Genomic DNA, 22329 nt, shown 5'->3' with positions numbered 1-22329 from the left:
AAGGTCATATTGCTAGCAGTAGTCAAATATGTTTTTCTCATTATTATTGCTTATAATTGTAGCTGTACAGATCAATGCTTGTAGCTTCATCAAAGGAATAGTTTTTATTCTTATTAATGGAAGTCCCTTTTTAAAAAATGATGCTGGATGACATTTGAGACTATGACAAACCCATTGTGATAAAGAGATAAATGCCACCCGTGTCTTTAGTATGGTTTGCTTCAAAAAGGTTTTCTTTATATATATGATTGGTTGACTGGTCTGACCCCTAGTTGTGGGGGAGGCCAAGAGGAGAAGGGTACAGGCCATGAATAAATTTTGTACTTCTATTAAATGTGCTGTGAAAAATGTAAGAGATATAGTTAAAGCCAAGCCCCTGCAATGTACAATCACACACGCAAATTGTATCTATCTTATGATTAAAGAATTTGTTCTCAGAAGTGAAAAAGCATCCCATGGAAGGTATGGATAGCTGTTAGAAGAGGGGCTATGGCTGTGCTCAAGTCCATGCTTTACAGGCACAAAGTCTAGTTCCAAGTCCTGGATTTCAGGTTAAAGATCTCAGAGAGCATGGAGAACCCATGTCCCTCCATCAGTTGGTTTTATTACTGAGTTTGGGGTACCAGCTGCCTAACAGTGTTAAGACAGTTTCACCTCTACGTTCAGGAGCCTCTAGCAGTTCCCGAGCCCTTCCAGGTCAGCTTCTTATAACTGAGTCAACCCATTTCGGTCCTGGTTAGTTCACTACAAGAAGATTGCCTCCTGTATGACTTTTCAGTGCTCAGGGTCCAGGGGGACTAGTTTTTTTTCTTCACAACGTACTTGAAGGATAAATGCAAATAATGCAAACCATCTCCTTGTTTCATCTTAGTGACAGATTTGAAAAACAGGACAATTCTTTCTTGAGGAACACAGCCACAGTTATCAGTCTTGTTACCTGTTTTGTCAAGGACAGCTATTTCTAAACATTTCAAACCAATACAAAACCATTTTTCCAGGCATTTGGAAAACGGGATTTAACAAAGAACATATTCTTTAGTGAGAAAACCCATTCCCATACTTGTACAAGTATGTTGCTGGCAGCAGCCATGCAGGAAGCTGCCATCTGGGCTTCCTGTAACGTTAAAGCCATTCAGACTTTTTATTCCCCGCAGGCATATCAAAACAATAAGCCACTTCTAGAAGTCTGTCAAAAAGGACTTCATTTAATTAGTGATATGTAAAGACTTTTGCATAGAAAAACAGTTAAAATAATGCACAATTCCACCCCCACCCCAATTTAGGAATAGTATTTTTAAAACAAATATTTTAAAAGTATACTTTGCATAATGTTTAACATTCTCAATGTTTATTGCTTTCTCCACACAGCAGAGAAATGAAGTGCATAATAATACATGCTGTGCTTTTATTTATTTCCCCTCCAACATAAACTCTCTAACTCTTGAGTCAATTAATTAAAATACTTAGGCTATTTCATGATGCTATAATAAAAAGCAAAACTTTTTTGCAGCACTGCTTGCCCAGGTACTGGAGAAATAACTTGCTTTCTCTAACAGATTTGTTTGAAAACATTGGCAAGGGAAAAGGTCAGCCCAAAAGGGTCCTCTTTATGCACACTATAGGTATTCATACCTAGGAAGAAAATTATTTCCAACAAGTGCCAAAGAGGAGAAGAAAGGGTTTGCATCCTGCCAGGAGGAGGCTAAGTATGAGTTTCCAAAAGGGAAAGACAAGTCAGCTATCGACAAGTCCAAGTGCAATCTCTTGGTGTGGTACAAGTATTCTGAAAGACGCAATTTCAGGCCAATTGTTTTTAAAGAAAATGGCCTGAAGCTTGCATTTTATAAAACCAAGCACTGGAAAGTACAGCACTTGTATTAATGCTATGTTGCCTATCACCATCTGACAATTCTGCACACACAGTGAGCCAAGTATGTAAATGTATAAAGCCTCAGAAGTCAAATTGGTTATTGCTTTAAGGTGGCAATCTTGTAGAGAGTTAAGGTTGTTTTAATCCCATTATATCAAAGGACTGAAGTCTGTAACCTTATGTACACCGTTTCAGAATAGTATCAAACGATTCCCCATCCCTTTTATTCTATTCAGTGTTGTTTTCATTTGCCATCAAAAGGAAAACATACGCATACAACCACACATTTGCAAAAGGTCAGGCACTTCTTCAGTTTGAATTTTGCATTCTTCTTTCTTGAAAATTGTTTTAGATATAATCCATGTCCCCCCTCCCCCACAAATGAAAACAGCTGGCAAGAGGATTCATTCTACTGGCAAGAGGACTATAAATTTCTTGGGCAATGTCTACATGGTAACATGAGAGTCATCGTTTTGGCAATCACCACTGTCCCGTATGATGCCTTAAGCAACAAAGAATAAAAATCTCATGTCCATTCTGAAAAGCTTTGCTGTGTCCCAACTGTTTTTTGGGCACCCCCAGGGCTACTTTACCTGTTAATCTACATTTTGTGTGAAGAAACTTCTGTTGTAACTTGAAGAAGAAACTTCTGTTGTAACTTGACAACATCCCAAGAAGGCTTATGAAGATTTAGAAAGCCCCAACTTCAGTTCCCCAGGGTCGGTAAGGTTTACTGTTTCCATTACTGCTTGCTTGCTGAGAGCTGGAAGTTGCAGATGCAGACAATGGTGGGCTGACTGCTGTTGCAGCTGCCACAGCTGCAGCTGCACTAGGTGGAAGCATTGGGAATGCCCCAGTGAATGACAGAGGGAAGCTTTGGGCAGCTGCTGCCGCTGCAGCATGTACAGTGGCAGAGAGCGAGAGAAGAGAGGTAGAAATCGGTGGTATGCAGGGAGCAATGCTGCCAGCAGAGGGCACTCTTAGTGTGGAATCGGCATGAGCAAAAGTGGCTGTAAGAAGAGCAGATCCGTGGGGAGGCACTTCTGATGCCGTTGAGAGTCTGCAAGGAGAGATGTCAGAGGAATGTAGTCCACTCTGCTGTAGTAAAGCTGTAGGAAGATGGTGAAAAGCTGCTGCCCAGTGGTGAGGATGCAAAGGATGGTGGTGGTGAGCCATAGACGAGGTCATTGCTGCAGCTTCCCTCTGAGAAGCACAGGAGCTGAGATGAGAAACTAGCCTAAGTCTTAGAGGGTCAGATGTGTCCAGACCTTCCACAGAGCTCAGATATCTTGCAACTTCAGTTAAACATTCTCGAAACCCGATACTAATAAAATCCATGGCAAGAGCATGTGCATCAAAGTAACCTGGAACACAGAAAGAGTAAAAATACTTTAATCACTCACATAATTTTTAATCTCATTTGAAAAAAAGAACAGATCTGTAATATCCTACTTCTGATTCTAGAGGTTTTTTTTAATGTAGTGTATATTATAATATGCAGTTACAGTTTTTATTGTTACAGTCAAGATCAGCACAACACAGAAACAGGAAAGCGCACCACCCCAAAGCATGATCCAAAAGTACAAAATCGACATATGATTAAAATATGATACCAATATACATTAGTGGTTAAAAGTTATATATATATATATATATATATATATATATATATATATATATTTACTAAAAAAAGTTGTAATAGTTATAGCAGCCTTATCCCTAAAATTGTGCTGTCTTGTTTGTCTTCCTTCAGTAATGGCTTACTACTACTGTTGATACTGTTCAATACGCTCCTGCTCTTATTAGAACACTCCAAGATAAATATTTGTATCTAGACTAGATAAACTGTAAGATACAACAAGTAATAAGTGCATTAATTTTAAAATTTACACATGTCTAAGAATTAAGTACAGCAGTGTACTAAAATGGATAAAATCATTAAAATCTTAATTAAAATTTCTAGAAGAAATAATAGCGTTCTGTCTGATTACACTAGCCAGAGCACAGAACCTTGCAATCTTAGCAGTAATTTCTTTGCAGCAATCAGTTAAGAGGAGGGCAGAATAAAACTGACTTGGTCTGCCTGGGTGGGCTGCAATAACTGGTGAAATGTACTTTGTTCGAATCTCCTGATAATACTGATAGTATAAAAGAACATGCTCTATTGTCTCTACCTTTCCAGATTGACAGGGGCAGAGGCGTTTTGCATATGAGATATGAATGTATCTCCCCTCCAAGACAGCAGATGGGAGAACATTAAAATGTGCTAAGGTAAAAGCTCTGCGGTATTTTGGAAACGCCAATGAAAAGATATAGCTGGGTGGAGTAATTTGTTTTCTGTTCCCCACTAACGTGACATTTAAGGCCCGTGCTCTATCTACTTGGAGAGAAGTGTCCCATAGTCTCTGTTTGATAATCGTTCTGGCTCCTTGATGGTCAGGGTGCATCAGAGCTGTGCTGGAGAAGCCCAGTAGTGACAATTTGCATTCTATTGTTGAGATCCAGCTTGAACAGAAACTGTCTAGGAAAATTAGAGGAATTAATCCTGAAGGGGGAAATTTTATCTTGAGCCATAGACAGATAGCATGGAACCAGGCCTGGGTTTCCAATGATACTAATCCAGCTTCTAGCCTAAGCAAAGCATTATTGATGCATCTTGGCACTCCTAATAAGGATCTTAGAAATTTTTATTGGATTACTTCAAGTTTGGAATAATCTTTGTACAGGGATACCTGCACGCCATACATAAGCTGAGGTATTGTCTTGCCTTGTGAGAGATGCACACAAAACAACTCATTGGATATTGAAAGTTTTGACTAAGATTTTGCTTTTTTCTCTCATGCATCTAAAACATGGCATTTAAATACTGTGTTTTCTCAGTTACAAAAAAGCCTTCACCCTACCCTTCACTCTTTTGCTTTTGGCATTATATTGTTGCGACAAATGAAAAGTCTTACATTTACTTCCCAAATGGCTTTGAACTATAAAAGAATTACCATAATCTAAGGATATTTTTTCCTGGCCTAGAATATTTCATATATTTCCAGCGGAAGAGATGTTGTAATTGATAGTGCCTCTTAGTCTAAGAGCAGCCAGAGCAGCTCAGTTTGGCCTGAGTACATTAGGGCCTGGGAGCTAAGCAGGGCTTGCCACAGTCAGTACTTGGATGGACCACCACCAGGAAGACAGGGGTTCTTATGCAGAGGAAGGCAATGGCACACCACCTCTGCTCCCCTCTTGCCTTGAATGCCCCATGGTTGGAGTCGCAGTGTCAGCTGTGACGCAACAGAGGGTTTTTCCCCCTGTTAGTCTAAGATCATGATCAATTTTGTGATACCAGGGTCTGTGATGTCCTGCTGAATCATAACGTTACTGCTATCATGTTAAAGCATAGGGCCAAAAGGAGATACTAACCCTAACGCTGAAGGTGTGGTATTGCTGGATCTGATAGTCTCTTGATCCATAATTTCAAAAATGCCAGCCTTCAAAATACTTCTGGAGAGGTCAGCATGCCTCCCTCGGTTTGTCTATATGCTTTTCATGGGCAATGCACATCACCTTTTATGAGTATATGACCAGTGAATGCAGAAGTAATTCATATTCCAACAATACTGCCTTAATACTTTAACCACCTCAATGTTAGGTTTCAACATTATCTTATACCTTGGCTATGTTTATGTGTACCAGGTTTGGGCCAGGTTTGCTTGCGTACTGAAGAATTTGATGCTAAAAACACCAGGGCCGTTTTCACACAGCCACGCACCTGGAAGATCGCATGAAGCTCACGGCATAAAAGCATCTTCCTAGCGTGATCTCCCAACACGATCCCATTTAATGGCCCTTTTTCTGACATCATCAGGCCATTAAAGGGGATCGTGCCAGGAGATCGTGCTAGTAAGATGCTTCATGCCCTGAGTTTGTGCCATCTCCCAGGGTGCATGTTAAAATGGCCCAGATAGCATCCAAAGGGTCATTTAAAATAATCATCATAGCTCTTCTTGGGAAAGGTGGCTTTGAAAACATACAAGCTAGGATTTTTAAAAGGTTTCTAATGGCTTTCATTAAAAATTTACAAACTGCCTGGTCATACAATCTCCCCTGTTATCACTCTGTGCCAATGGGCCTAGTCACCTTTTCCTACAGCAGTAATTATGGATTTTGATCATTTGCCAGGTTTACACAGTCTTAAATTCAGTTGCATGCTCCAAATCAACAAGACAGAAAGCAGAAAACTTGTCTTTCATGTGATCAAAAAAAATGCCCTACAAAGAAATTAGGTTAAAACAGATCCATTTCTATTGTAAGGTGACTGATTCTTAAAACAAACAACATGAATATCAGCCAGCTAAATCTGCTGCAATTAATAAATCCATCTATCAAGGTCATCCTCCGAAGCTCTGTATCACTGCAGCCGTGTTTGTTTGAGTATTACAGACAGTGACATATTTCTATAAACCGGGAGTGCAGAAAGATCCAAGCTACCACTTTGTTTTAAAAAAGTATGAAAATATAACTCTGAGCATAAAGCATACATCTAACAAAAAATCAAATTAGAGAATTTCTGCAATCCATTTTAACACAGTACAATTTTACAATCAAGATCTATCAAAATTTTACAAAACTGATGTTTCATTCTCTAATGGATAAACTTTGTTCCAGTAATTAATAAATGGCTTCTACTATAAGTAAACATCTACATATATTTTTTTCCAAAAGGTGATAATAATTGGTCATTTTGTTCATCATCATTACATGCCACACCTTCGAAGTCCACATATTAATACCTGGCAATAGTTTTGTTTTCAAAGCTGTACCCAGGGGATTCTTGCCATTATTAGTTTTTTTTCCGGTAAATTTATGTTTCTTTTCTATTATTTTTCACAAACAAAAAGAAGCTTCAAGAAGTGAAATTTAATATACCTGTAATTTCTGATTAATACTAACTTGCCAAAACTTTTCAGCTTCTAACCTGACAGGCTGCAAAACATCCTACAGCTATGTACACTTAACTGAAAATTAATTACTCTTTTTGAAAAATCTTATTTAATATGATGTGGAGGTAAGTTTCCTTTTTTGGAAAAGAGTTTGATTCGTCCCCCCAGCCCCAACACTTCATGAGCAAAATTCTAAGAAAGATCTGTAGGAGTGTGACACTAAGCTGAGTTGCCCAATTGTAAGCCTACTGAAGTTAATGCCTCAAGGAGAATAGCCTAGATGGAATGTTTCAGCATGACAATGCCCATTTTAAGCTCACCTGTGTTTACATGAAATATCATGGGTAGGTAATTTCAAATCAGTAGCCATGCTAAAGACTATCATTCAAATTAAAAAGCTGCCACATTAATCTTAGTCATAAGGTCTACCTTTTCCCAACAAATTGCTTGCCTAACAAACAATATTAGCAGAAAATATTAACTACACATTATGTTTTCCCCAGGTAGATCCCTATTTCAGGTTACAGGCATAGTCAGAGAGTTTTGTGCTTCTCAAATTCACAGTTCAGATCAGGAAAGAAGCATGAGTGGAGAAGAAAGCTGAGGAAACTGGGGATATCATCTATCGTATCCATATCTATGTTTGCTTCAAAGCCTCAAAGTCACTTGTATCCTCACAACAAACATGTGAGACAGGTTGTGCTAAAAAGCCTACTGTCTTGCTTAAGAAAAGTGTGTACAATCTCCTTGGGACCTAAAATCCTGTCCAATGATAACGTTTAATATTTTCATAGTTCAAGCGCCATCTATATTATTTCAAATTTTCACAACTCCATTAGACAAGTAGGCATTGTTGTGATAGAGGAATGGGGATACCTTGATTAACTCTCAGGAAGGCCCTGATCTTAGAAAAAACGTTCTTTTCTGGAAAAGAAGCAATAATCTCCTTGGATTTCAGGCTCAGACGAAATGACTTCTCCTTTTTTGAGACAAATAGACAGGACGGAGTTTACCATTTGCCAACTTGCCATGAAGGTGCAAGAGAGATGGCTACTTGGATAACTTGAACTGTGCTGTAAAAAGTTTGGGGATGTGCACCTTGATATGACCTAGGGTTGCCAGGTCGCCCTGGCAACCATTGGGAGGGTGCGTGAGAGCACGGGGGTGGAACTCTTACTGTGTGTTCTGTGTCCTGCCACTATGATGTCACTTCCAGAAGTGACATGGTTGCATGGGAATGAGGAGTGTGTATGCTTTGTGCTTGGGCCGATTCCTTAAAAATCAGCCTGAAACTCTGTATTTCTTTCATGCCCTGTCAGAAGTGATGTCACTGTGGAGTGGCGAAGAGGCACATACACCCATTTGCCTGGGATGCCTGCTGATGGCACGCAATCACTAGGCAGCTTGCCACCTCCTATTGATTGCCAGAGATCAGTGGGCAGAGGGGCAAACTGCCAAGAGTTTGCCTGCCACTGGCAGGCACGTGGCAACCCTAATATGACTGGAGAAGGGTAAAAGGCAGTGCATGTGGTGACTCACATCAATTTCAAAATGAAAACCTCCCTGCTGGAAAAGGAAATGGGAAAGCACACAAACAAAGCACCAGGGAAGGAGGGAGAAACTGAATGGACTTGACCAGCTTCTCTTTCAAAGTTTCAGCAGACTTCTGTTCACTCCACAGGAGAGGCTAAGGTAACACCGGTGACTTGTACAACTTAGCCTCACGTTTTTGTTTCTTAGTTCTATAACACCCTCTAGTGTTTTGATGTGGTTTTTCCAGTGCTCTTGAGCCCTAGTGAATTGAGACTAGTAAATAAAGATCTTTTCCATCTAAAAATCCCAGGCTGTGTTCAAAGATCTCACCCAGGGTGCCTTCTGCTTGTCTATGCTTAGACCAGAAACTCCTGACTGGACCAAGGTCAGTTAGCAAGCAGGGAAGGAGGGGATGTGGAGCAGTGCGCGCGCGCGCACACACACACACACACACAGCCTCTATCTGCACCTCAAGTCAGAGCTTGAGTGGTCTCATACTTCCTGCTGCACGGAGAAAGGGCAAGCCCTCTTACATACATCAACCTTCTCTATTGCCTCTTGCTTACATTAGGGTAAGGAGAGCAAGGAAGAGGGGGGTGGAGGATCATTTTTATAGGCAATACAGTCCGTGGGGGGGGGGATGGTGAGGCCAAGAGAAAAGCATGTATAAGGCTATCCAGGAAGCTCATGGCTCAGGATAAAATTGAATTGGTTTCACAGGACACAATTGTAGCCGTTATGCTAATCACTTAAAATGATCTTCCACATAAAACATTTTTCAATACTTTTAGAACAGTAGCATAACATGATAATATGTTAAAACTGCATAAATTTTCAAAGGTTTCAGAATCTTTGGCATGTATATTTTCAAAAACCTCTAGAACAACAGCAATATTTGATATATATATATCGCCCTTCAGAACAACTGAACAACAGCTAGTGACTTACTCTTGCATAAAAGCAAAGAGAATTCCCTTGGAAACCACACTCTCTTTAAATTCCCTATTGCACAAGGTGCACATGCAGGCCCACAGAATGAGCACCAACTGTGGAATGTTCTTTTTTTAAAATTAATACTGGATCTCCCCTTAAATGTCCAACAAAACCCAGAAGACCCAAGCATAGATGTTGCCCTGGTGAATCAATGGCACAGCCTAATTTTGCATGGAAAACACCCTTTTTAAAACAAAATGTAATACATAAACAATAGGGAAAGTTTCCTCTGAATCCACCTCCCATGGCATAGCAGCTGCATAATGAATTTTAACTTTGGTTTTGTTTCTTGCTGCACAATCGTTGCTGAAACCCTCCTTGTTTATGTTTGGGGGTATTTGTTTTGTCTCCCTTGTGCTGTTTTCAGTGCTCTTTGGAAACCCCAAACAAATCTCTGACGGGGCTGCCTGTGAATGAAGGCTTTACTCTCCCACAGTGTTATGAAAGCAAACACAAGCCTAGGGTCAAGTGCTTCTTTTGTCCCACTGGTTCTTTCCCACGAGTTCAGCCCTGCCTTTAGCATTGATTTCCACTCCTCTAATCTAGAACTGTCTATTCCAGCTTGTCAAAAAGAGGGTTTGCTAAGATTTCCCCAAATAGTATTAGAAACAGTGCAAAAATCAATTCCTTACCTTTCCCGCCCGTTGCCTGGAGCATCTTCAAATGATCCACTGTCATTTGCAGGATTTCTGCTTTTTCTAATTTGGCAGATCCCTTTAAGATAAGAGGCACAACCAATAAAGGCTTAAAAGTATTGCGTGCTTTGATTTGGTATACTCTTTTGAGCTCCATCTTATGTTTTCAATTTTCCCAACCATTAGAGCATTCTCAGCTTAAATCTTCTACAGAGCATCTGTATCCCAGACTTCTTTTGAGCACAAGGACTCTATCACAGCATCTAGCATGACAACTATTCACCCACTTAGATGTAGTACATAACAGCACAGACTAGGGGGAAAGGTATAGGGAGTATGCACATAAAGACACCTGCAACTTTTTTAAAAAAAAAACAATTTTAAAACAAGGTACAAAGATCTAGTCAAATTCTGAGCAGCACAGAAAATTTTAAAAAGCATAATCCACTGGAAACTTCTCATAACTACAATGAAATGAATGGGACTATAAACAGCACCACACCTCATTCCTGAGACTTGCCCAAAGGCTAACCACAAGAGTCCATATATTGGTTAGAATTTTAAACTGGATCTGCAGTAAGAAAACTGATTTTTCTCCTTCAAAATGTATTTTTATCACCAAGCAATATTCATTATACTGCTGGAAGACTGAAAAAGAAATAAATAAAAAATGGTTTTTAAAGGCAAGGGGACTTTTCAATTTACACCTCCCCCCCCCCCCACGAAAGAGAGGTTGGAGGGGGGGGGGATGTTGTGATATCATGGGTGATGATACAGGTTCACCACAGCTAGGGTATCACAAGTTAATTTCTCTTTCACAAAAGTAATCAGCTGTTCCCTACCCAAAACTTGTAGGCAGTGTATAAATAAAGTAAATAAATAAATAATAAGGAGGTTCAAGTGACTGTTATTTCCAAGTAAGGTGTTCAGAATGTGATACAAAGTTCAGGGCAATGTTGGAAACCTTAAAATATTTAAATATTATTACATGGATAAAATCAGTAGTATTCTCATGGCTGTTAATTGATTTTATAGTTTCAGGGATAGCCAAAAACCAGGCGGCCACAATTTTTTACAACAATTTTCCATGACTGCTATGTGCATTCAGCCAGCTTCTCAAAAGAAAAGGTTGATATTTCTCCTTAAAAACTGATCCAAAGAACCACATGAGCAGCTCTGCTGATGTGACACAGAGCTTTCCTATCTCCATCTTCCTGCTGCAGTTCTTTGCTCCCTGAAAGGTTTCTCTGGAGGCTCAGAGGATCTGAAAGACTGCCACTCGAGAGAGAGGTCTGCAGAAATTTCAGACTTCCCTCTTGAGGAAACAGAAGCACACTCTATTCTTGCAAGTGCTAATCTGGATCCTACCCTGGACTCTTTTTGTCTATCTTTGTAAAATACTTCTGTACCTTTCTGCTGGGTGGCTTGGATTACATCAGACCAGAATACTAATACTTGAGGGGAAACAGCATTTTATAGGAATGTATAAACTACAACTAGGTCAGAACACAACAGCCTAACTACTGTCAGAGGCTAGCTAATGGGAATGCATCTCGCCTATTTGAAAAGATCTATACTGGCTACCAGTCTGTTTCCAAGTGCAATTCAGGTTGCTAACTATAACCTCTAAAGCCCTTCACAGATTGGGACTCCTGTATCTGAAGAACTGTCTCTCCTCATATGTCCCCATGTAACAACTATGGTTTTCTAGTTTTCACATTCTAGTTATCGCCCCACTTAAGGCTCCTACTGTGTGGAACAGACTCCCCAAATAATTGAGGGGGTGCACCATCTTGAGACGTTTCTAGGAGGTGACTGTTCAGTTTGTGAAGGCTATTAATGTGGTTTAAGCTGCAGGCATTTTCTTGCAGATAAATAGGAGTTTGCCATATTTTTATGTTTTTAATCTTTGCACTGTAAATGACCTTAAGGTCCAAGTGAAAGGTGGGATATAAATATTTTAATTAATCAATAAAGACATCTGATTTAAAGAGTTAATAAAAAACAATAATAATAATGAGGCATGGGGCCTAGCATATCATATGAAGACTATTCTTCCTCCCACTGTTGTTGCTTAGTTGATATCTACAGAACCACGGTAGTTATAGAGTTTGTGTGTTTGGGGTTCTTGGACTGTTTTATAAAATGTTATTTTAAAATTCACACGCTCGCACTAACTTACAATGTGCTGTTTTCTGGGTGCTATGCTTTTCTGTCATCCCAATACAAGCAATTTCAGTGATGGTTGAGTAAAACTCCTGAGCAATTTCAAAGGAAAGGGGTCTGGAGACCTTGCTTCCTAATGTTTGTCCCACTGCATTGTTTACTTCTTGAAAACCACAAACAACTCTTGTCTCTTGACCCAGTTTCTTTGACTAGCTTCCATTCTTCCATGCTGCCAAAGCCTGCTAAATGGTGCTGCTTTGCAAATTGCTCTAAGTAGCCTGGCTGCCTACTCTTTGTCAGCATGTAGAGTTAGGCATGAGGCAGACATAGTGTCTTCTCTGTACTATAGGCCTGTTCTGTAATATACTGTGCCCAACTATAATTTATATAGACTTTCTCTACCCTGATAGAGAAGTTGAAAAAACTAGGAACATTATATGTGATCTAGATAAATAAGTGTTTGTTTTTTAAAACATGCATTACAGTCTTAATGGAATGTATGGATTTAAGTCAAATGCTTAATGCTATCCCATGAACTACTCTAGCATTAAGTGATGGAGAACTTCTAACATGTGGATTTAATTTATATGGTTTCTCAAACATTGTTAAATAGTTACACTGATGCATGTTGATTACTTGTTGTATTGACATTCCTGCTTTCTTCTGTGTAAGCAAGACTTCTACTCCAGCCACAATCTCCAAACTTCTTTCTCCAAAGCAGTTGTGAGGTAAACTCACTGAACCTGGCATACATTTTGAACAACTGAAATCTCAAGGTTTAAATAAAACTTATGACTTCTTATATCAAAGAAGACCTTTATTTTCATCCCGAGAAATCAAAATGGCTTCTTCCCCTTCTGTCAGGCACCAGAAAAAATTACAACTGAATACAGGACAGCCAGAAAGCACTAAAAATAAAAACATTGTAATCATTTTAATGCATGGGCTTTGTGTGTATGCATGCACATGTGTGCATACTTAAAATCTAACCAATCAACCAATGCGGAATAGTAAAGGGATTTTCTTCCAACTCATATAGCTTGCGAGTGTGGTAGGGTTTAACTTTCCCCTCTGCATAGGGCACAGCTCACTGAGAGTACTTGTCTATACTTCCTCAGTTGATTCCATAGGTGCTTCCAGTGTTGTGTGCTCTGCCCCTCTTACTCCCACCTTTGGCATACTAAAACTTGGAGAATAAAGTTTATTTTTAAAAAATAGGGTGGGTTGACATAGAATCATAAAGTTGGAAGGGATAGACCATCTAGTCCAACCCCCTGCCCAGTGCAGGAACAGCCTAAAGCATCTCCAATAAGTATTCATCTAGCCACTCCTTGAAGACTTCCAATGAGTCCCCTACATGTTACAAATCCAAATGTGCAGCTGAAGTCTTTTGAAGTCAATGGTCATCTCTCAGTGGCAGAGGCATCCTGTCATCTTGTACAGTTGTATGATCTTACGAAGTTAGTGAGAATCTTTGTATTGAAACTTCCCACTTTTCACTTTGTATTCAACAATATCATTAATGATATAGCACATGTGCTTTCATCAGGATCAATAACTAATGTTTAACAGTGAAATCCTAAGCAGAGTTACTCCACTGAAATCAATGGCCTTAGACTGGAGTAATTCTTAGGATTTCACTCTTGAGTATGGGGATTGTCTAGACCACGTATTTCATCAAAAAATATTCTGCTCTCGCTGTGATTTTTTTCAAAGAGATCCTATGATGACATATACATACCCATGGGAATCTAAAAGACTTCTTGAGTGAATTGCAAAGTGGAGTAGGGGGGGGGGAATCCCTGATTTTCGCCTCCAGCTGTAGGTTTCCCTATGTCTCACACCATACTGTCGTGAGAAAGAAGGGAGAGAGGGTCTGCAAAGGTGAGCAGAAAGAGGATGGGGGATAACCCTGCTTTGCAAGCAGTCACGATAGTCTGGATCCAAACTATTATGCTGGAACGTTTTGCATGTAACTTTTGCTGGGACGATTCCATGAATGGGATACAAGTTTCTGTTGCATCTTACTTGTGCAATTATCCTGGGAAAGCTAACATTAGACATAACTTTTCCACGTATATAGAAATGTGTATGTCTCAAGACCCCTGAAAAGGTAATCATTATCTGAGAAAAAGCACAGCAAGAATTGTTACATTCCTTTGCAGACATTTTATAAATATTACAGGAAGTGAGCCCATACGACCATCTACATATTAGGCAAACTAATCATATAATTGAAAGAATGAAAGTGCAAGAGAAAATTATAATGCTGTTACAAGGTTTATCCAAAAGGGAATATGACATTTTTTAAACTATAAGGAATAAAGCATTTAAAAAGGGGAAAAAACCCACAACCAGAATGCATCTAAAGAACAGAGGCAACATGAATACTGTTGCCCTTAAGGAATTAGCAAACCAAAGTATGGAAATGTTTTTCAGCTTTGTAGAGGATTTTTCTTTTTAATAGTTTTGCCACAACAAAGCATTTTACTGAAGTTCCTGTTTTGTGCCAGATCAGGATACATCAAGTCTCATTTTAATGAGCTTTATGAAACATCCAACATGGCCAGCTAGATGAAATGAGATTCAGAATATATATATTTATGTATGCTTACTTGTTTTTCAAACGCTGTAGGCACAAGCCGCCTCAGTTCAGACAAACTGTTATTTATACGATCTCGGCGCCTTTTCTCTATAATCTATTCCCAAAATAAAATGAGATATATAAAAGGTGAAAATGTACATGTTAAAAAATAACACAATAAATGTGACTGTAGGACTCATAATACTGTTAGAAGAAAACCTACCCCTCTTCTTTTTTTCCTGGCCATAATCTGTGATGTTGTAGTAGGAGAATTTGATCGGATCACAGAACTGACGCTATGCCTGAAGAACAGTTGAAAAGACATGTCAGGTGTTGAATCTCATTACTGTTTATATCATATGTCTCATTCACTTCCATCCCCCAAAATAATACACATACATTGTACACTAAAAAAATCTGAAAGCAGTCAGAGTAAAAGTCTCACTTTAACCTTACCATGTCCATTAGATTTTATGGCAAAGCAACGTGATGAAACACTCCACAGTCTGAATTGATATCGACTGAGTCGTTTCAACTATATACCAAACATTCAGTCTAATAGCACGTGACCATGAGTTTAACTGATAAAGTGAGACTTCATACACTCAAAGAAGCATTACTATTAAAAGTCTGCTTCTAAGTACATTCAAGGCTGCTGCTTACAGTCGTTTTTTGTACTCAGCTGCTTATGCTGTAGTACAAAGTACATAAGCCTTCTGTCACTTTTAAGAAGGGCACAAGTTTGGTGCAAGCTACAACTTTTTCAAGCTGTAAAGGCCTGGGATCACTCCCATGTGTTTGGCTGAGAAAACCAGCAATTTAAATGTGCAAGAAATGTTCTTGCACATATATGCAGGTATATATTCCCTCATTCGACACTGTTACGGTTATGCCAATAAAGGTTCTGTCTCGTCTTGTCTATTTCCTCATACAAGAAGCATTGTTAACTTGTGGGCATATGTATGTTCCACTAAGATGAATGGAACTTTCTTCCAAGCATACATATTCAGGATCCTAATATAAAGTTCTTCATCCGTATGGCCTTAATTATTAATTCCATTTTTAGGACCTTTTAGTGCTCATAATCCAGTGAAACAGTTGGGTTGCAAGCCACATCTTCTGTTCAGCATCTGCTTCGATAAGGCATTTACAACCTGAACTTAACATCCACAGTCCCACTCTGTAGGTTGAAGCACTACGCTGCTTGGAATTTAACCAAGCAATCATATGCAGGTCTACTCAGAATCCTACTAAAGTCTATTAATGGGGTTTACTCCCAAGAAAGCATTGTTAAAATTGCATTGTAAGGCAGCCTGACAGTATTATTTTCTCATAAGTCTCATTGCTGTATTCCACTCCAGTTTAAACATCTTAAAACTTTTTGGCATGATCCAGCTGAGATCAAATACTTGAATATTTCATTTCTTTCAGTGGGTGAGACTAAAGACATGTTTGCCTCAGCTTTGTTGAGACTATACTATCTGTTTTAAAATTATTGATTACACACACACACACACACACATATATATATAATGTCAAATATACCTAGCTATCAACAGACGGGAAATTTTGTCTGAAGTAAGTTTCTCAAATATTGACCATAGAACTTGATTTAAAAAAAAAAAGATTGCTAGAATTTTCCATCCATTTCACCCAATTAATTTTTGGCTTTAGCCTAATAGTGACATCAATTGGAACTAGCTTTTCCCTTAGGTTGATGATTCTACAATCCACTTAACTCTAAAGCAGACCCACTAGTTTTATGTTATAGTAAGACATTTAGAGCATGTCATTTCAACGGGGTTTAAAATTTAGAGTATACATATTGCTTTTATAAAATTATGAATGAGTTAAGAATAATTAAGAATTATAGCTTGGTTGGGATCAAGACTGAATTGGTCCACTGTACAGCAAATGTGTCAAACTGGTGATCATTAAATGCTAATACTATGTATACGCCCTGAAGCACAATATTAATACAGGTTAATTTAAAATGGATTAGAAAAAGTGATCGGATTAAATCCATCATGTGAGCAATGCCTTTTAATACTCATATTCTACTTTAGCAAACCTGGGAAAAATTACAAGTCAAAAGGAACTATTGTTCTAAAGATGAATTTTTATCAGTTTTTACTTCTAAAAGTTTCTCTGTTGAGAGAAATCAAAAACTGCTGCACTGTACTGGCAATATTTAATTAAGCTCTTTCTAGTATCATTAACTTCAGTGGGACAGTTTTAATTATGCCTTTAATCTTCCATTGAAATCAATGGGATTTCTCAGTGCCTAGCTTTGGCTGATCTGTTGTTCTGCTCTCCTATTTTGATTCTGGTGTGTTACTGTAATACAGAATTAAGGTGAAGACAAGGAGTGTTATCTGTGGTTTAGCTGTTAAACTATCTTATGCAGAAACACAAAAATAAGCCCTATATTGAATTTTTCATAATACTCGCATTTATCTAGGTGAATAACAATGCTATCCCCTAAGCATATACTCAGAAGTAAATCTTAGTGTCTTCAATGGGACTTGCTCCTTATTAAGTGTAGTACAACAGTCTAACAGTTAAGTGTAGTACAACAGTCTAACAGTTAACAGCACTCTTGTCTTGCTTCTTCTCCCAGTAACATCATTGGCATCTTGAGTATTGTTAGATAAGCAGCAGAGCAGTGCTGAGTAACAGATGCTCTGAAGTGTACCTTGCTGAAAAAAATGTTCCGCCTATTCTGAAGCAAAATAAAATCAGATGCGTTTTAGACCAGATCAGCAATAGTACAATCTATTAACCCCTTTATTTCATCAGATAAAACCCTGGTTATCTCAAAACAACATTCATGGATTATCTCTTACACATGCAGAAAGATTCTAGCAACACACATCATTCAAGAACACAAGAAAGGATTGTCCAAAAGCCCTAGCTCAAGAGTTGATTCCTGTTGTAAATGATTGCCCTTTAGGACAAGGAAGCATTTCTTCCCTTGCATCCTTTCAATACTGCTCCAGAATCAACAGTGTGTTGCTAGGTGCTGTACAGGCCATACAGGTGACACCATTTAGATCTTATACATATATTTCTTAAAATACTTCTAAACATCTGACCTAGAAATTTCCTTTTACTCAGAAGGATATTCCACACATACCTTTGAGATAATTGGTAGTTTATTTATTATTTAATTGCTTCATTTACACCAGACCTTTCTCCTCAGTGGGTCCCCAAAACAGCTTCACTTTATCCTCACAACAACCCTGTGAGGTAGATTAGGCAAGAGGTGAAAAATATATAAAGGATTTGCTTGGTAAAGAAACAGTGAGGTCAGGATAAGCTACAGGGGCCGTGGCCAAAACTCAACAGATCCTCCATTCTTCTAATCTTACAGCATATCTGTTTACCAGGATGCTACACAGAAGCCCAGGATTCCACATTAAGGGGGCATCAAGGTTCCACTGACGCACGTGCGCACATTTTGATGGTCTCATTTCTAGAAGATGATGTTTTTTTTTAAAAAAATCCATCCATTCACCAACAACCCGCACCCTGACAAACACACACATGCACGAAGCAGGAGAGATACATGCCAGACAATCTGCTTACCCAGAGTAATTATTTTCACTTCCTACGTCTATAGTCTCGTCCATATCGCTGTCTGAGGTAGTTTCCTCGCAAGGCCGCTTCATTGTGGTCAAAAGAGAGAGTCCAGCTTGCAACGCAGGAGGTAAATAATGCCAATTTCAGAGGGGGGGGGTAATTCCCTTTTGGACACCCTCTGGATTAAGTTCGCCTGTTCCTCCCCAGCCGGCGCCAGCAAACCAAATGAATATCTGCGGCGTTTTCCCACGCTGCAGCTCAGCCTCAAGCACCAAGCCCCACCCCATTACCCTCTCAAACCACACCCCTCTCCCTCGGGATTGGAGAAGAGGAGGAGTGAGTGACAGGCCTTCTTCCCGAGCGCGTTTTCATTGGCTAAAGCGCTGAACGCTCCCAGCGCCAAAGAGTCTTGGGTGTCTTGGAAGCGTGGGAAAGCCCCGAGCGCCTCTTGCACACAAGGGAGACGGGGGGCGGGGGCGGCTGGCGCTGTCTGGGAGGCACCTTTAGGTCTGCGGAGCCTGGACGGGAGAGTAAGGGGAGGAACCGATCACAACGTTTGTTTTTCGTTGGCTTCACAGATCTCATAAAACCAAAGAATGGCGCTCAGCACAGCTAGCGAAGCAAACCACACATGCACACACAAATCCGCCGGATTGTTTGGATTTGTTTCACTTCTCCAATCTGACAGAGCATGGAAAGAAAAGTGACACCAAAAATAAAGCGCGAGGCGACAAAACTGTCGTCGGTTATTCGTGTTTCTATGTAGCGCGTTGGAGTTATTGGGGACGGGAGCGGTTTTCTTTCTCTGGTGCGGCTCTCCGAAACGATAAGCGCCGAGCCTTCTCTTTTTACTTGCCAGGCTGAGAGCGTATGGCGGGAAGAGGTCCGCGCGGTCAGGCTGGCTAGGGGGAGGGGAAAGTAGGGGTATCCAACGCAGCGGAGTGGATTAATTTAATCACCGTAGTTAATTTGAGCGCCCTTGATGTGGGAATTTCCCTTATGATCACTTGCGCAGCCAGGCGAGTTGGCGGAGCTCTGCTTCTTCGGACAGCCCCATTAAGGGATCAGTGTGAGACGGATGCGAGGCACAGAGGTCTAGGCAGGCTGAGTTGGCTCACTCGAGCATTGAGTGTCTTTAAGGAGAACGAGGGTGACATCCTGACTGACAGCAGCCTCACACTTTTACTTGATCTTTTGCTGGGAAAGTTTGCCACCTCGTTATCGAAACCTTCTTCTCTCTCGGGTCACATTTGGCTTTGTAGCCCAATGCACACCCCAGTCACAAAACAAAACTGAAAGAGCTTGCTTTAAATTCTTTAAGACTCCATAAACGAAAGCGCACGAGCGGGGCTATATCTCTGCCTCAGCGGACAGGGACTCGCCCGGGGCTTAGCCGTGATCACGCGAATCCTCTTCTCAAAGGGTTCTTTGTCTTGATGGGTGGAACTGACAGGTGAAAACGAGTAGACCTACATTCACTTGGCTAATCACCACCATCACCGCCATTATTTCTTAAGTTTCTTCCTGGACAGAGATAGGAGGCGTGGCAGGCACAGAAGAGCGGGAATAGATAAGGCGACGGATAATAGGAAACATGACCAGTCTTATTTTCTGCTGTCGCTTCATCGGTTCCTCTTACTTTCCGCTACCACTCCTGCTATACTAATATTATTGCTAATAATGATGGCGTTAATAGAGCGCGCGTACGTTTCTAAAATACATCCTAAAGAAGGGCCGGGGCAAGAAAACTGAAATCGGAGTGGGAGGACAACTGGGACGCAATTCAGCAAAAGGACAGAGGGTGAAGTTAGAGAAAAATAAAAAAAGACGTTACCAGGGCCGTGAGTTTGTTTAAAATATTTATATGCTGCCTCTTTAGGAACCTGCCGAAGGCGATTCACAAAATAAAATAAAATCGTAACTATGTAAAACCATTAAATGTAGATGAACGCAGAGATTTAGGATGCAAAAACAAACGCCATGTTTATTAAGAACAACTACAATAACACAAAACTGTGCACAAGCTTTCTCCTTCTCTTGAACTCTTCATCAGGGGGGCTAGATCATGTTGTTAAAAGGTAGTGGAGATGCTTCAGGGCCTCTCTTGACTGTATCCTGTACAGAATGCTAGGTAGACCCGAAAAAATGGTGCCGGTGGATGGAGGTGTTATCAGTTGCGCCCCGGGCCTGATGAAGGGTTCAGCCGTGTTTGCAGGCTCGCACACTGTTCTGTGTTATTTTGGTCGGTATTTACAGGACTTAGGTGTTTAGATTTTGCTTTAGGCTGATCTGTCTAGTGTAACAACTGAGACCCAGAAGTGAAGGGCGATTGCAAGGAGTCTGGGAGTGGTGAAAGAGGAGGCTCGTAGAAACGTGGAGGAGGTGCGGTGGGAGGAGTACTGTCTTGGGTCGTTTGTCCGTTTTGCTGGCGGCGGCTTGGCGCCTTCCCCGTGTGAACAGAAATCCAACCCGTTTCAGCGCGGGTGGCTTTTGAAATGCGACCTCCGCCGCACAATTACCCAGCTCTTCTAGCATGATCCGCCCGGCCGCCCCCTGTCCCGAGAAGGGTGCGCGCGGCGGTCGTTCTGCTGCTCTCAGACCAGTCCGCTGGCCAAGCCCTGTCCTCTCCTCTTCCTCCCGCACAGTCAGCCTCTTCCCAGCCAAATACATTACTGCGGGGACCCTTCGCGGTCAAACGAAAGGAGCTTTAGATCTGAGAAGGAAGGCGTTCTTGTTGGGGTGGTGGGAGGGAGAGAAACAGGGATTTGGCAGTGATCTTAAATGGCACAGAAATACGTTGCAACTGAGTCTTTCCGACTTATCGTATTTAGGACCGAAGTGAACAAGTCGACTCGCTAGTCCTTCCATTCCTCCTGTGAACACGTTGAGGGGGAAAGGGAGGTGGAATCTCCCCTTCTTCCCTAAGAATGGCTTGCCCGTCGGCCTTCCTTCTCCCCTAACGTATCATGAAAGAAAACTTTCGCTATTCCTTTTAGAAGGTAATTAGGCTGCCTGCTAGTTAATTTTCTTTCTCGTTTTTATGAGATGTGACAATATACGCACAGTTATTATTATTATTACTATTAAAAAGGCCTAGAAAGGTTCACGAATGAAATTTATTGCACAGCATCTAAGATTTGCTCCATTTTGGTTGGTGATGCATAATGTTTCAGGTCCGAACGTTCAAGGTGGCCACCACATTTATGAAGCTCGCAGAGGCAAGAAGGATCCTGGGTTTAGGGAGCTGTGAGGTCAAATTCCTTCTCAGCTCAATGGGTTGCCTCCTCCTGTTATTCTCACCCTAACCTTCCTCACAGAGTTGATGCGGGGATTGAAACCGGGTAACCACGCACACTACCCAGAGGACAGGTGGGATATAAGGCAACAAATAATATTAGTATCGAATCATTTGGATTTGGAGAACACATCTATAAATATTATTCCTGTTCCGAAGATGTTTAAAAGTTGGATTTTAAGGAATTACTGAAGGGAGGAGGGGGAAAACCGCAAAGCATGTAAAATCCTGAATTAAGATGAACTAACATAAAAGGGCGCAATGTGTAGGGGTCAAGGAATAGAAGAATCATATATTGGCTAGTAATGGCGAAGTTAATCTGCCCCTGTTGGACGCCAGGGGGTTTCAAAGTGCTCCCGTTTTGCGGAAGCATCTCCTGCATAGCGTATGGCTTCTTCTGACCATGCATTCTCTCAGCCGCTCTCTCACACTGTACGCGCACGTATAGTCAAGCGAGCGACTCCCCTAGAGAAGGCGTGCGGCGAATTCTTCTCAGAGAGGCAGACTCGCAGCGCGCGCGCTCGCGCGCGTCAGTCACCCACTTTTTTGGCGCCACGCTTCCAGTCGAGCATCTTTGCAAGGCCGCGCGCGCGGTACTTTTCTGTCCTGTTTACTGAGGCGCGGAGGTTGGGTGGGCAGGGGCGGGTTACGTGCGCGACCCCTCCAAAAGGCCGACACTGAAGTCCAGAAAAGTCCCCGGCCAAAAATCCTGCAAGAGAAAAAGATTCGACGCGAAA

General features: G+C 40.8%; 1 protein-coding gene across 1 annotated transcript; it reads right to left on the bottom strand.

The window, feature by feature from the left end:
- Positions 1-1227: 1227 nt before the first annotated feature.
- Positions 1228-18458, bottom strand: HEY2 (hes related family bHLH transcription factor with YRPW motif 2). Its single transcript, XM_054984800.1, has 5 exons — positions 18304-18458; positions 14939-15017; positions 14747-14830; positions 9963-10044; positions 1228-3234 (listed from the first exon to the last, which is right to left on the bottom strand). The coding sequence occupies exons 1-5, from the start codon at positions 18384-18386 to the stop codon at positions 2561-2563; spliced, it is 1002 nt and encodes a 333-aa protein (XP_054840775.1). The 5' UTR covers positions 18387-18458; the 3' UTR covers positions 1228-2560.
- Between the last annotated feature and the right edge of the window lie 3871 nt (positions 18459-22329).

Source organism: Eublepharis macularius, chromosome 1, assembly GCF_028583425.1.
Source record: "Eublepharis macularius isolate TG4126 chromosome 1, MPM_Emac_v1.0, whole genome shotgun sequence".
In the NCBI taxonomy this organism is placed as follows: Eukaryota; Metazoa; Chordata; class Lepidosauria; order Squamata; family Eublepharidae; genus Eublepharis; species Eublepharis macularius.
Note: the sequence above shows the minus strand (reverse complement) of the source record. Positions and strands in the feature narration are given on the sequence as shown.

What these genes read in the sequence shown, in the direction of transcription:
- HEY2 (XM_054984800.1), bottom strand. Translation starts at nt 18,386, where the DNA reads ATGAAGCGGCCTTGCGAGGAAACTACCTCAGACAGCGATATGGACGAG. An exon ending in AGTGAAAATAATTACTCTGG is followed by an intron (nt 15,018 to 18,303) that starts GTAAGCAGATTG and finishes ACTGTTCTTCAG; the next exon opens with GCATAGCGTCAGTTCTGTGA. An exon ending in CTACAGCGTTTGAAAAACAA is followed by an intron (nt 10,045 to 14,746) that starts GTAAGCATACAT and finishes CTTATCTTAAAG; the next exon opens with GGATCTGCCAAATTAGAAAA.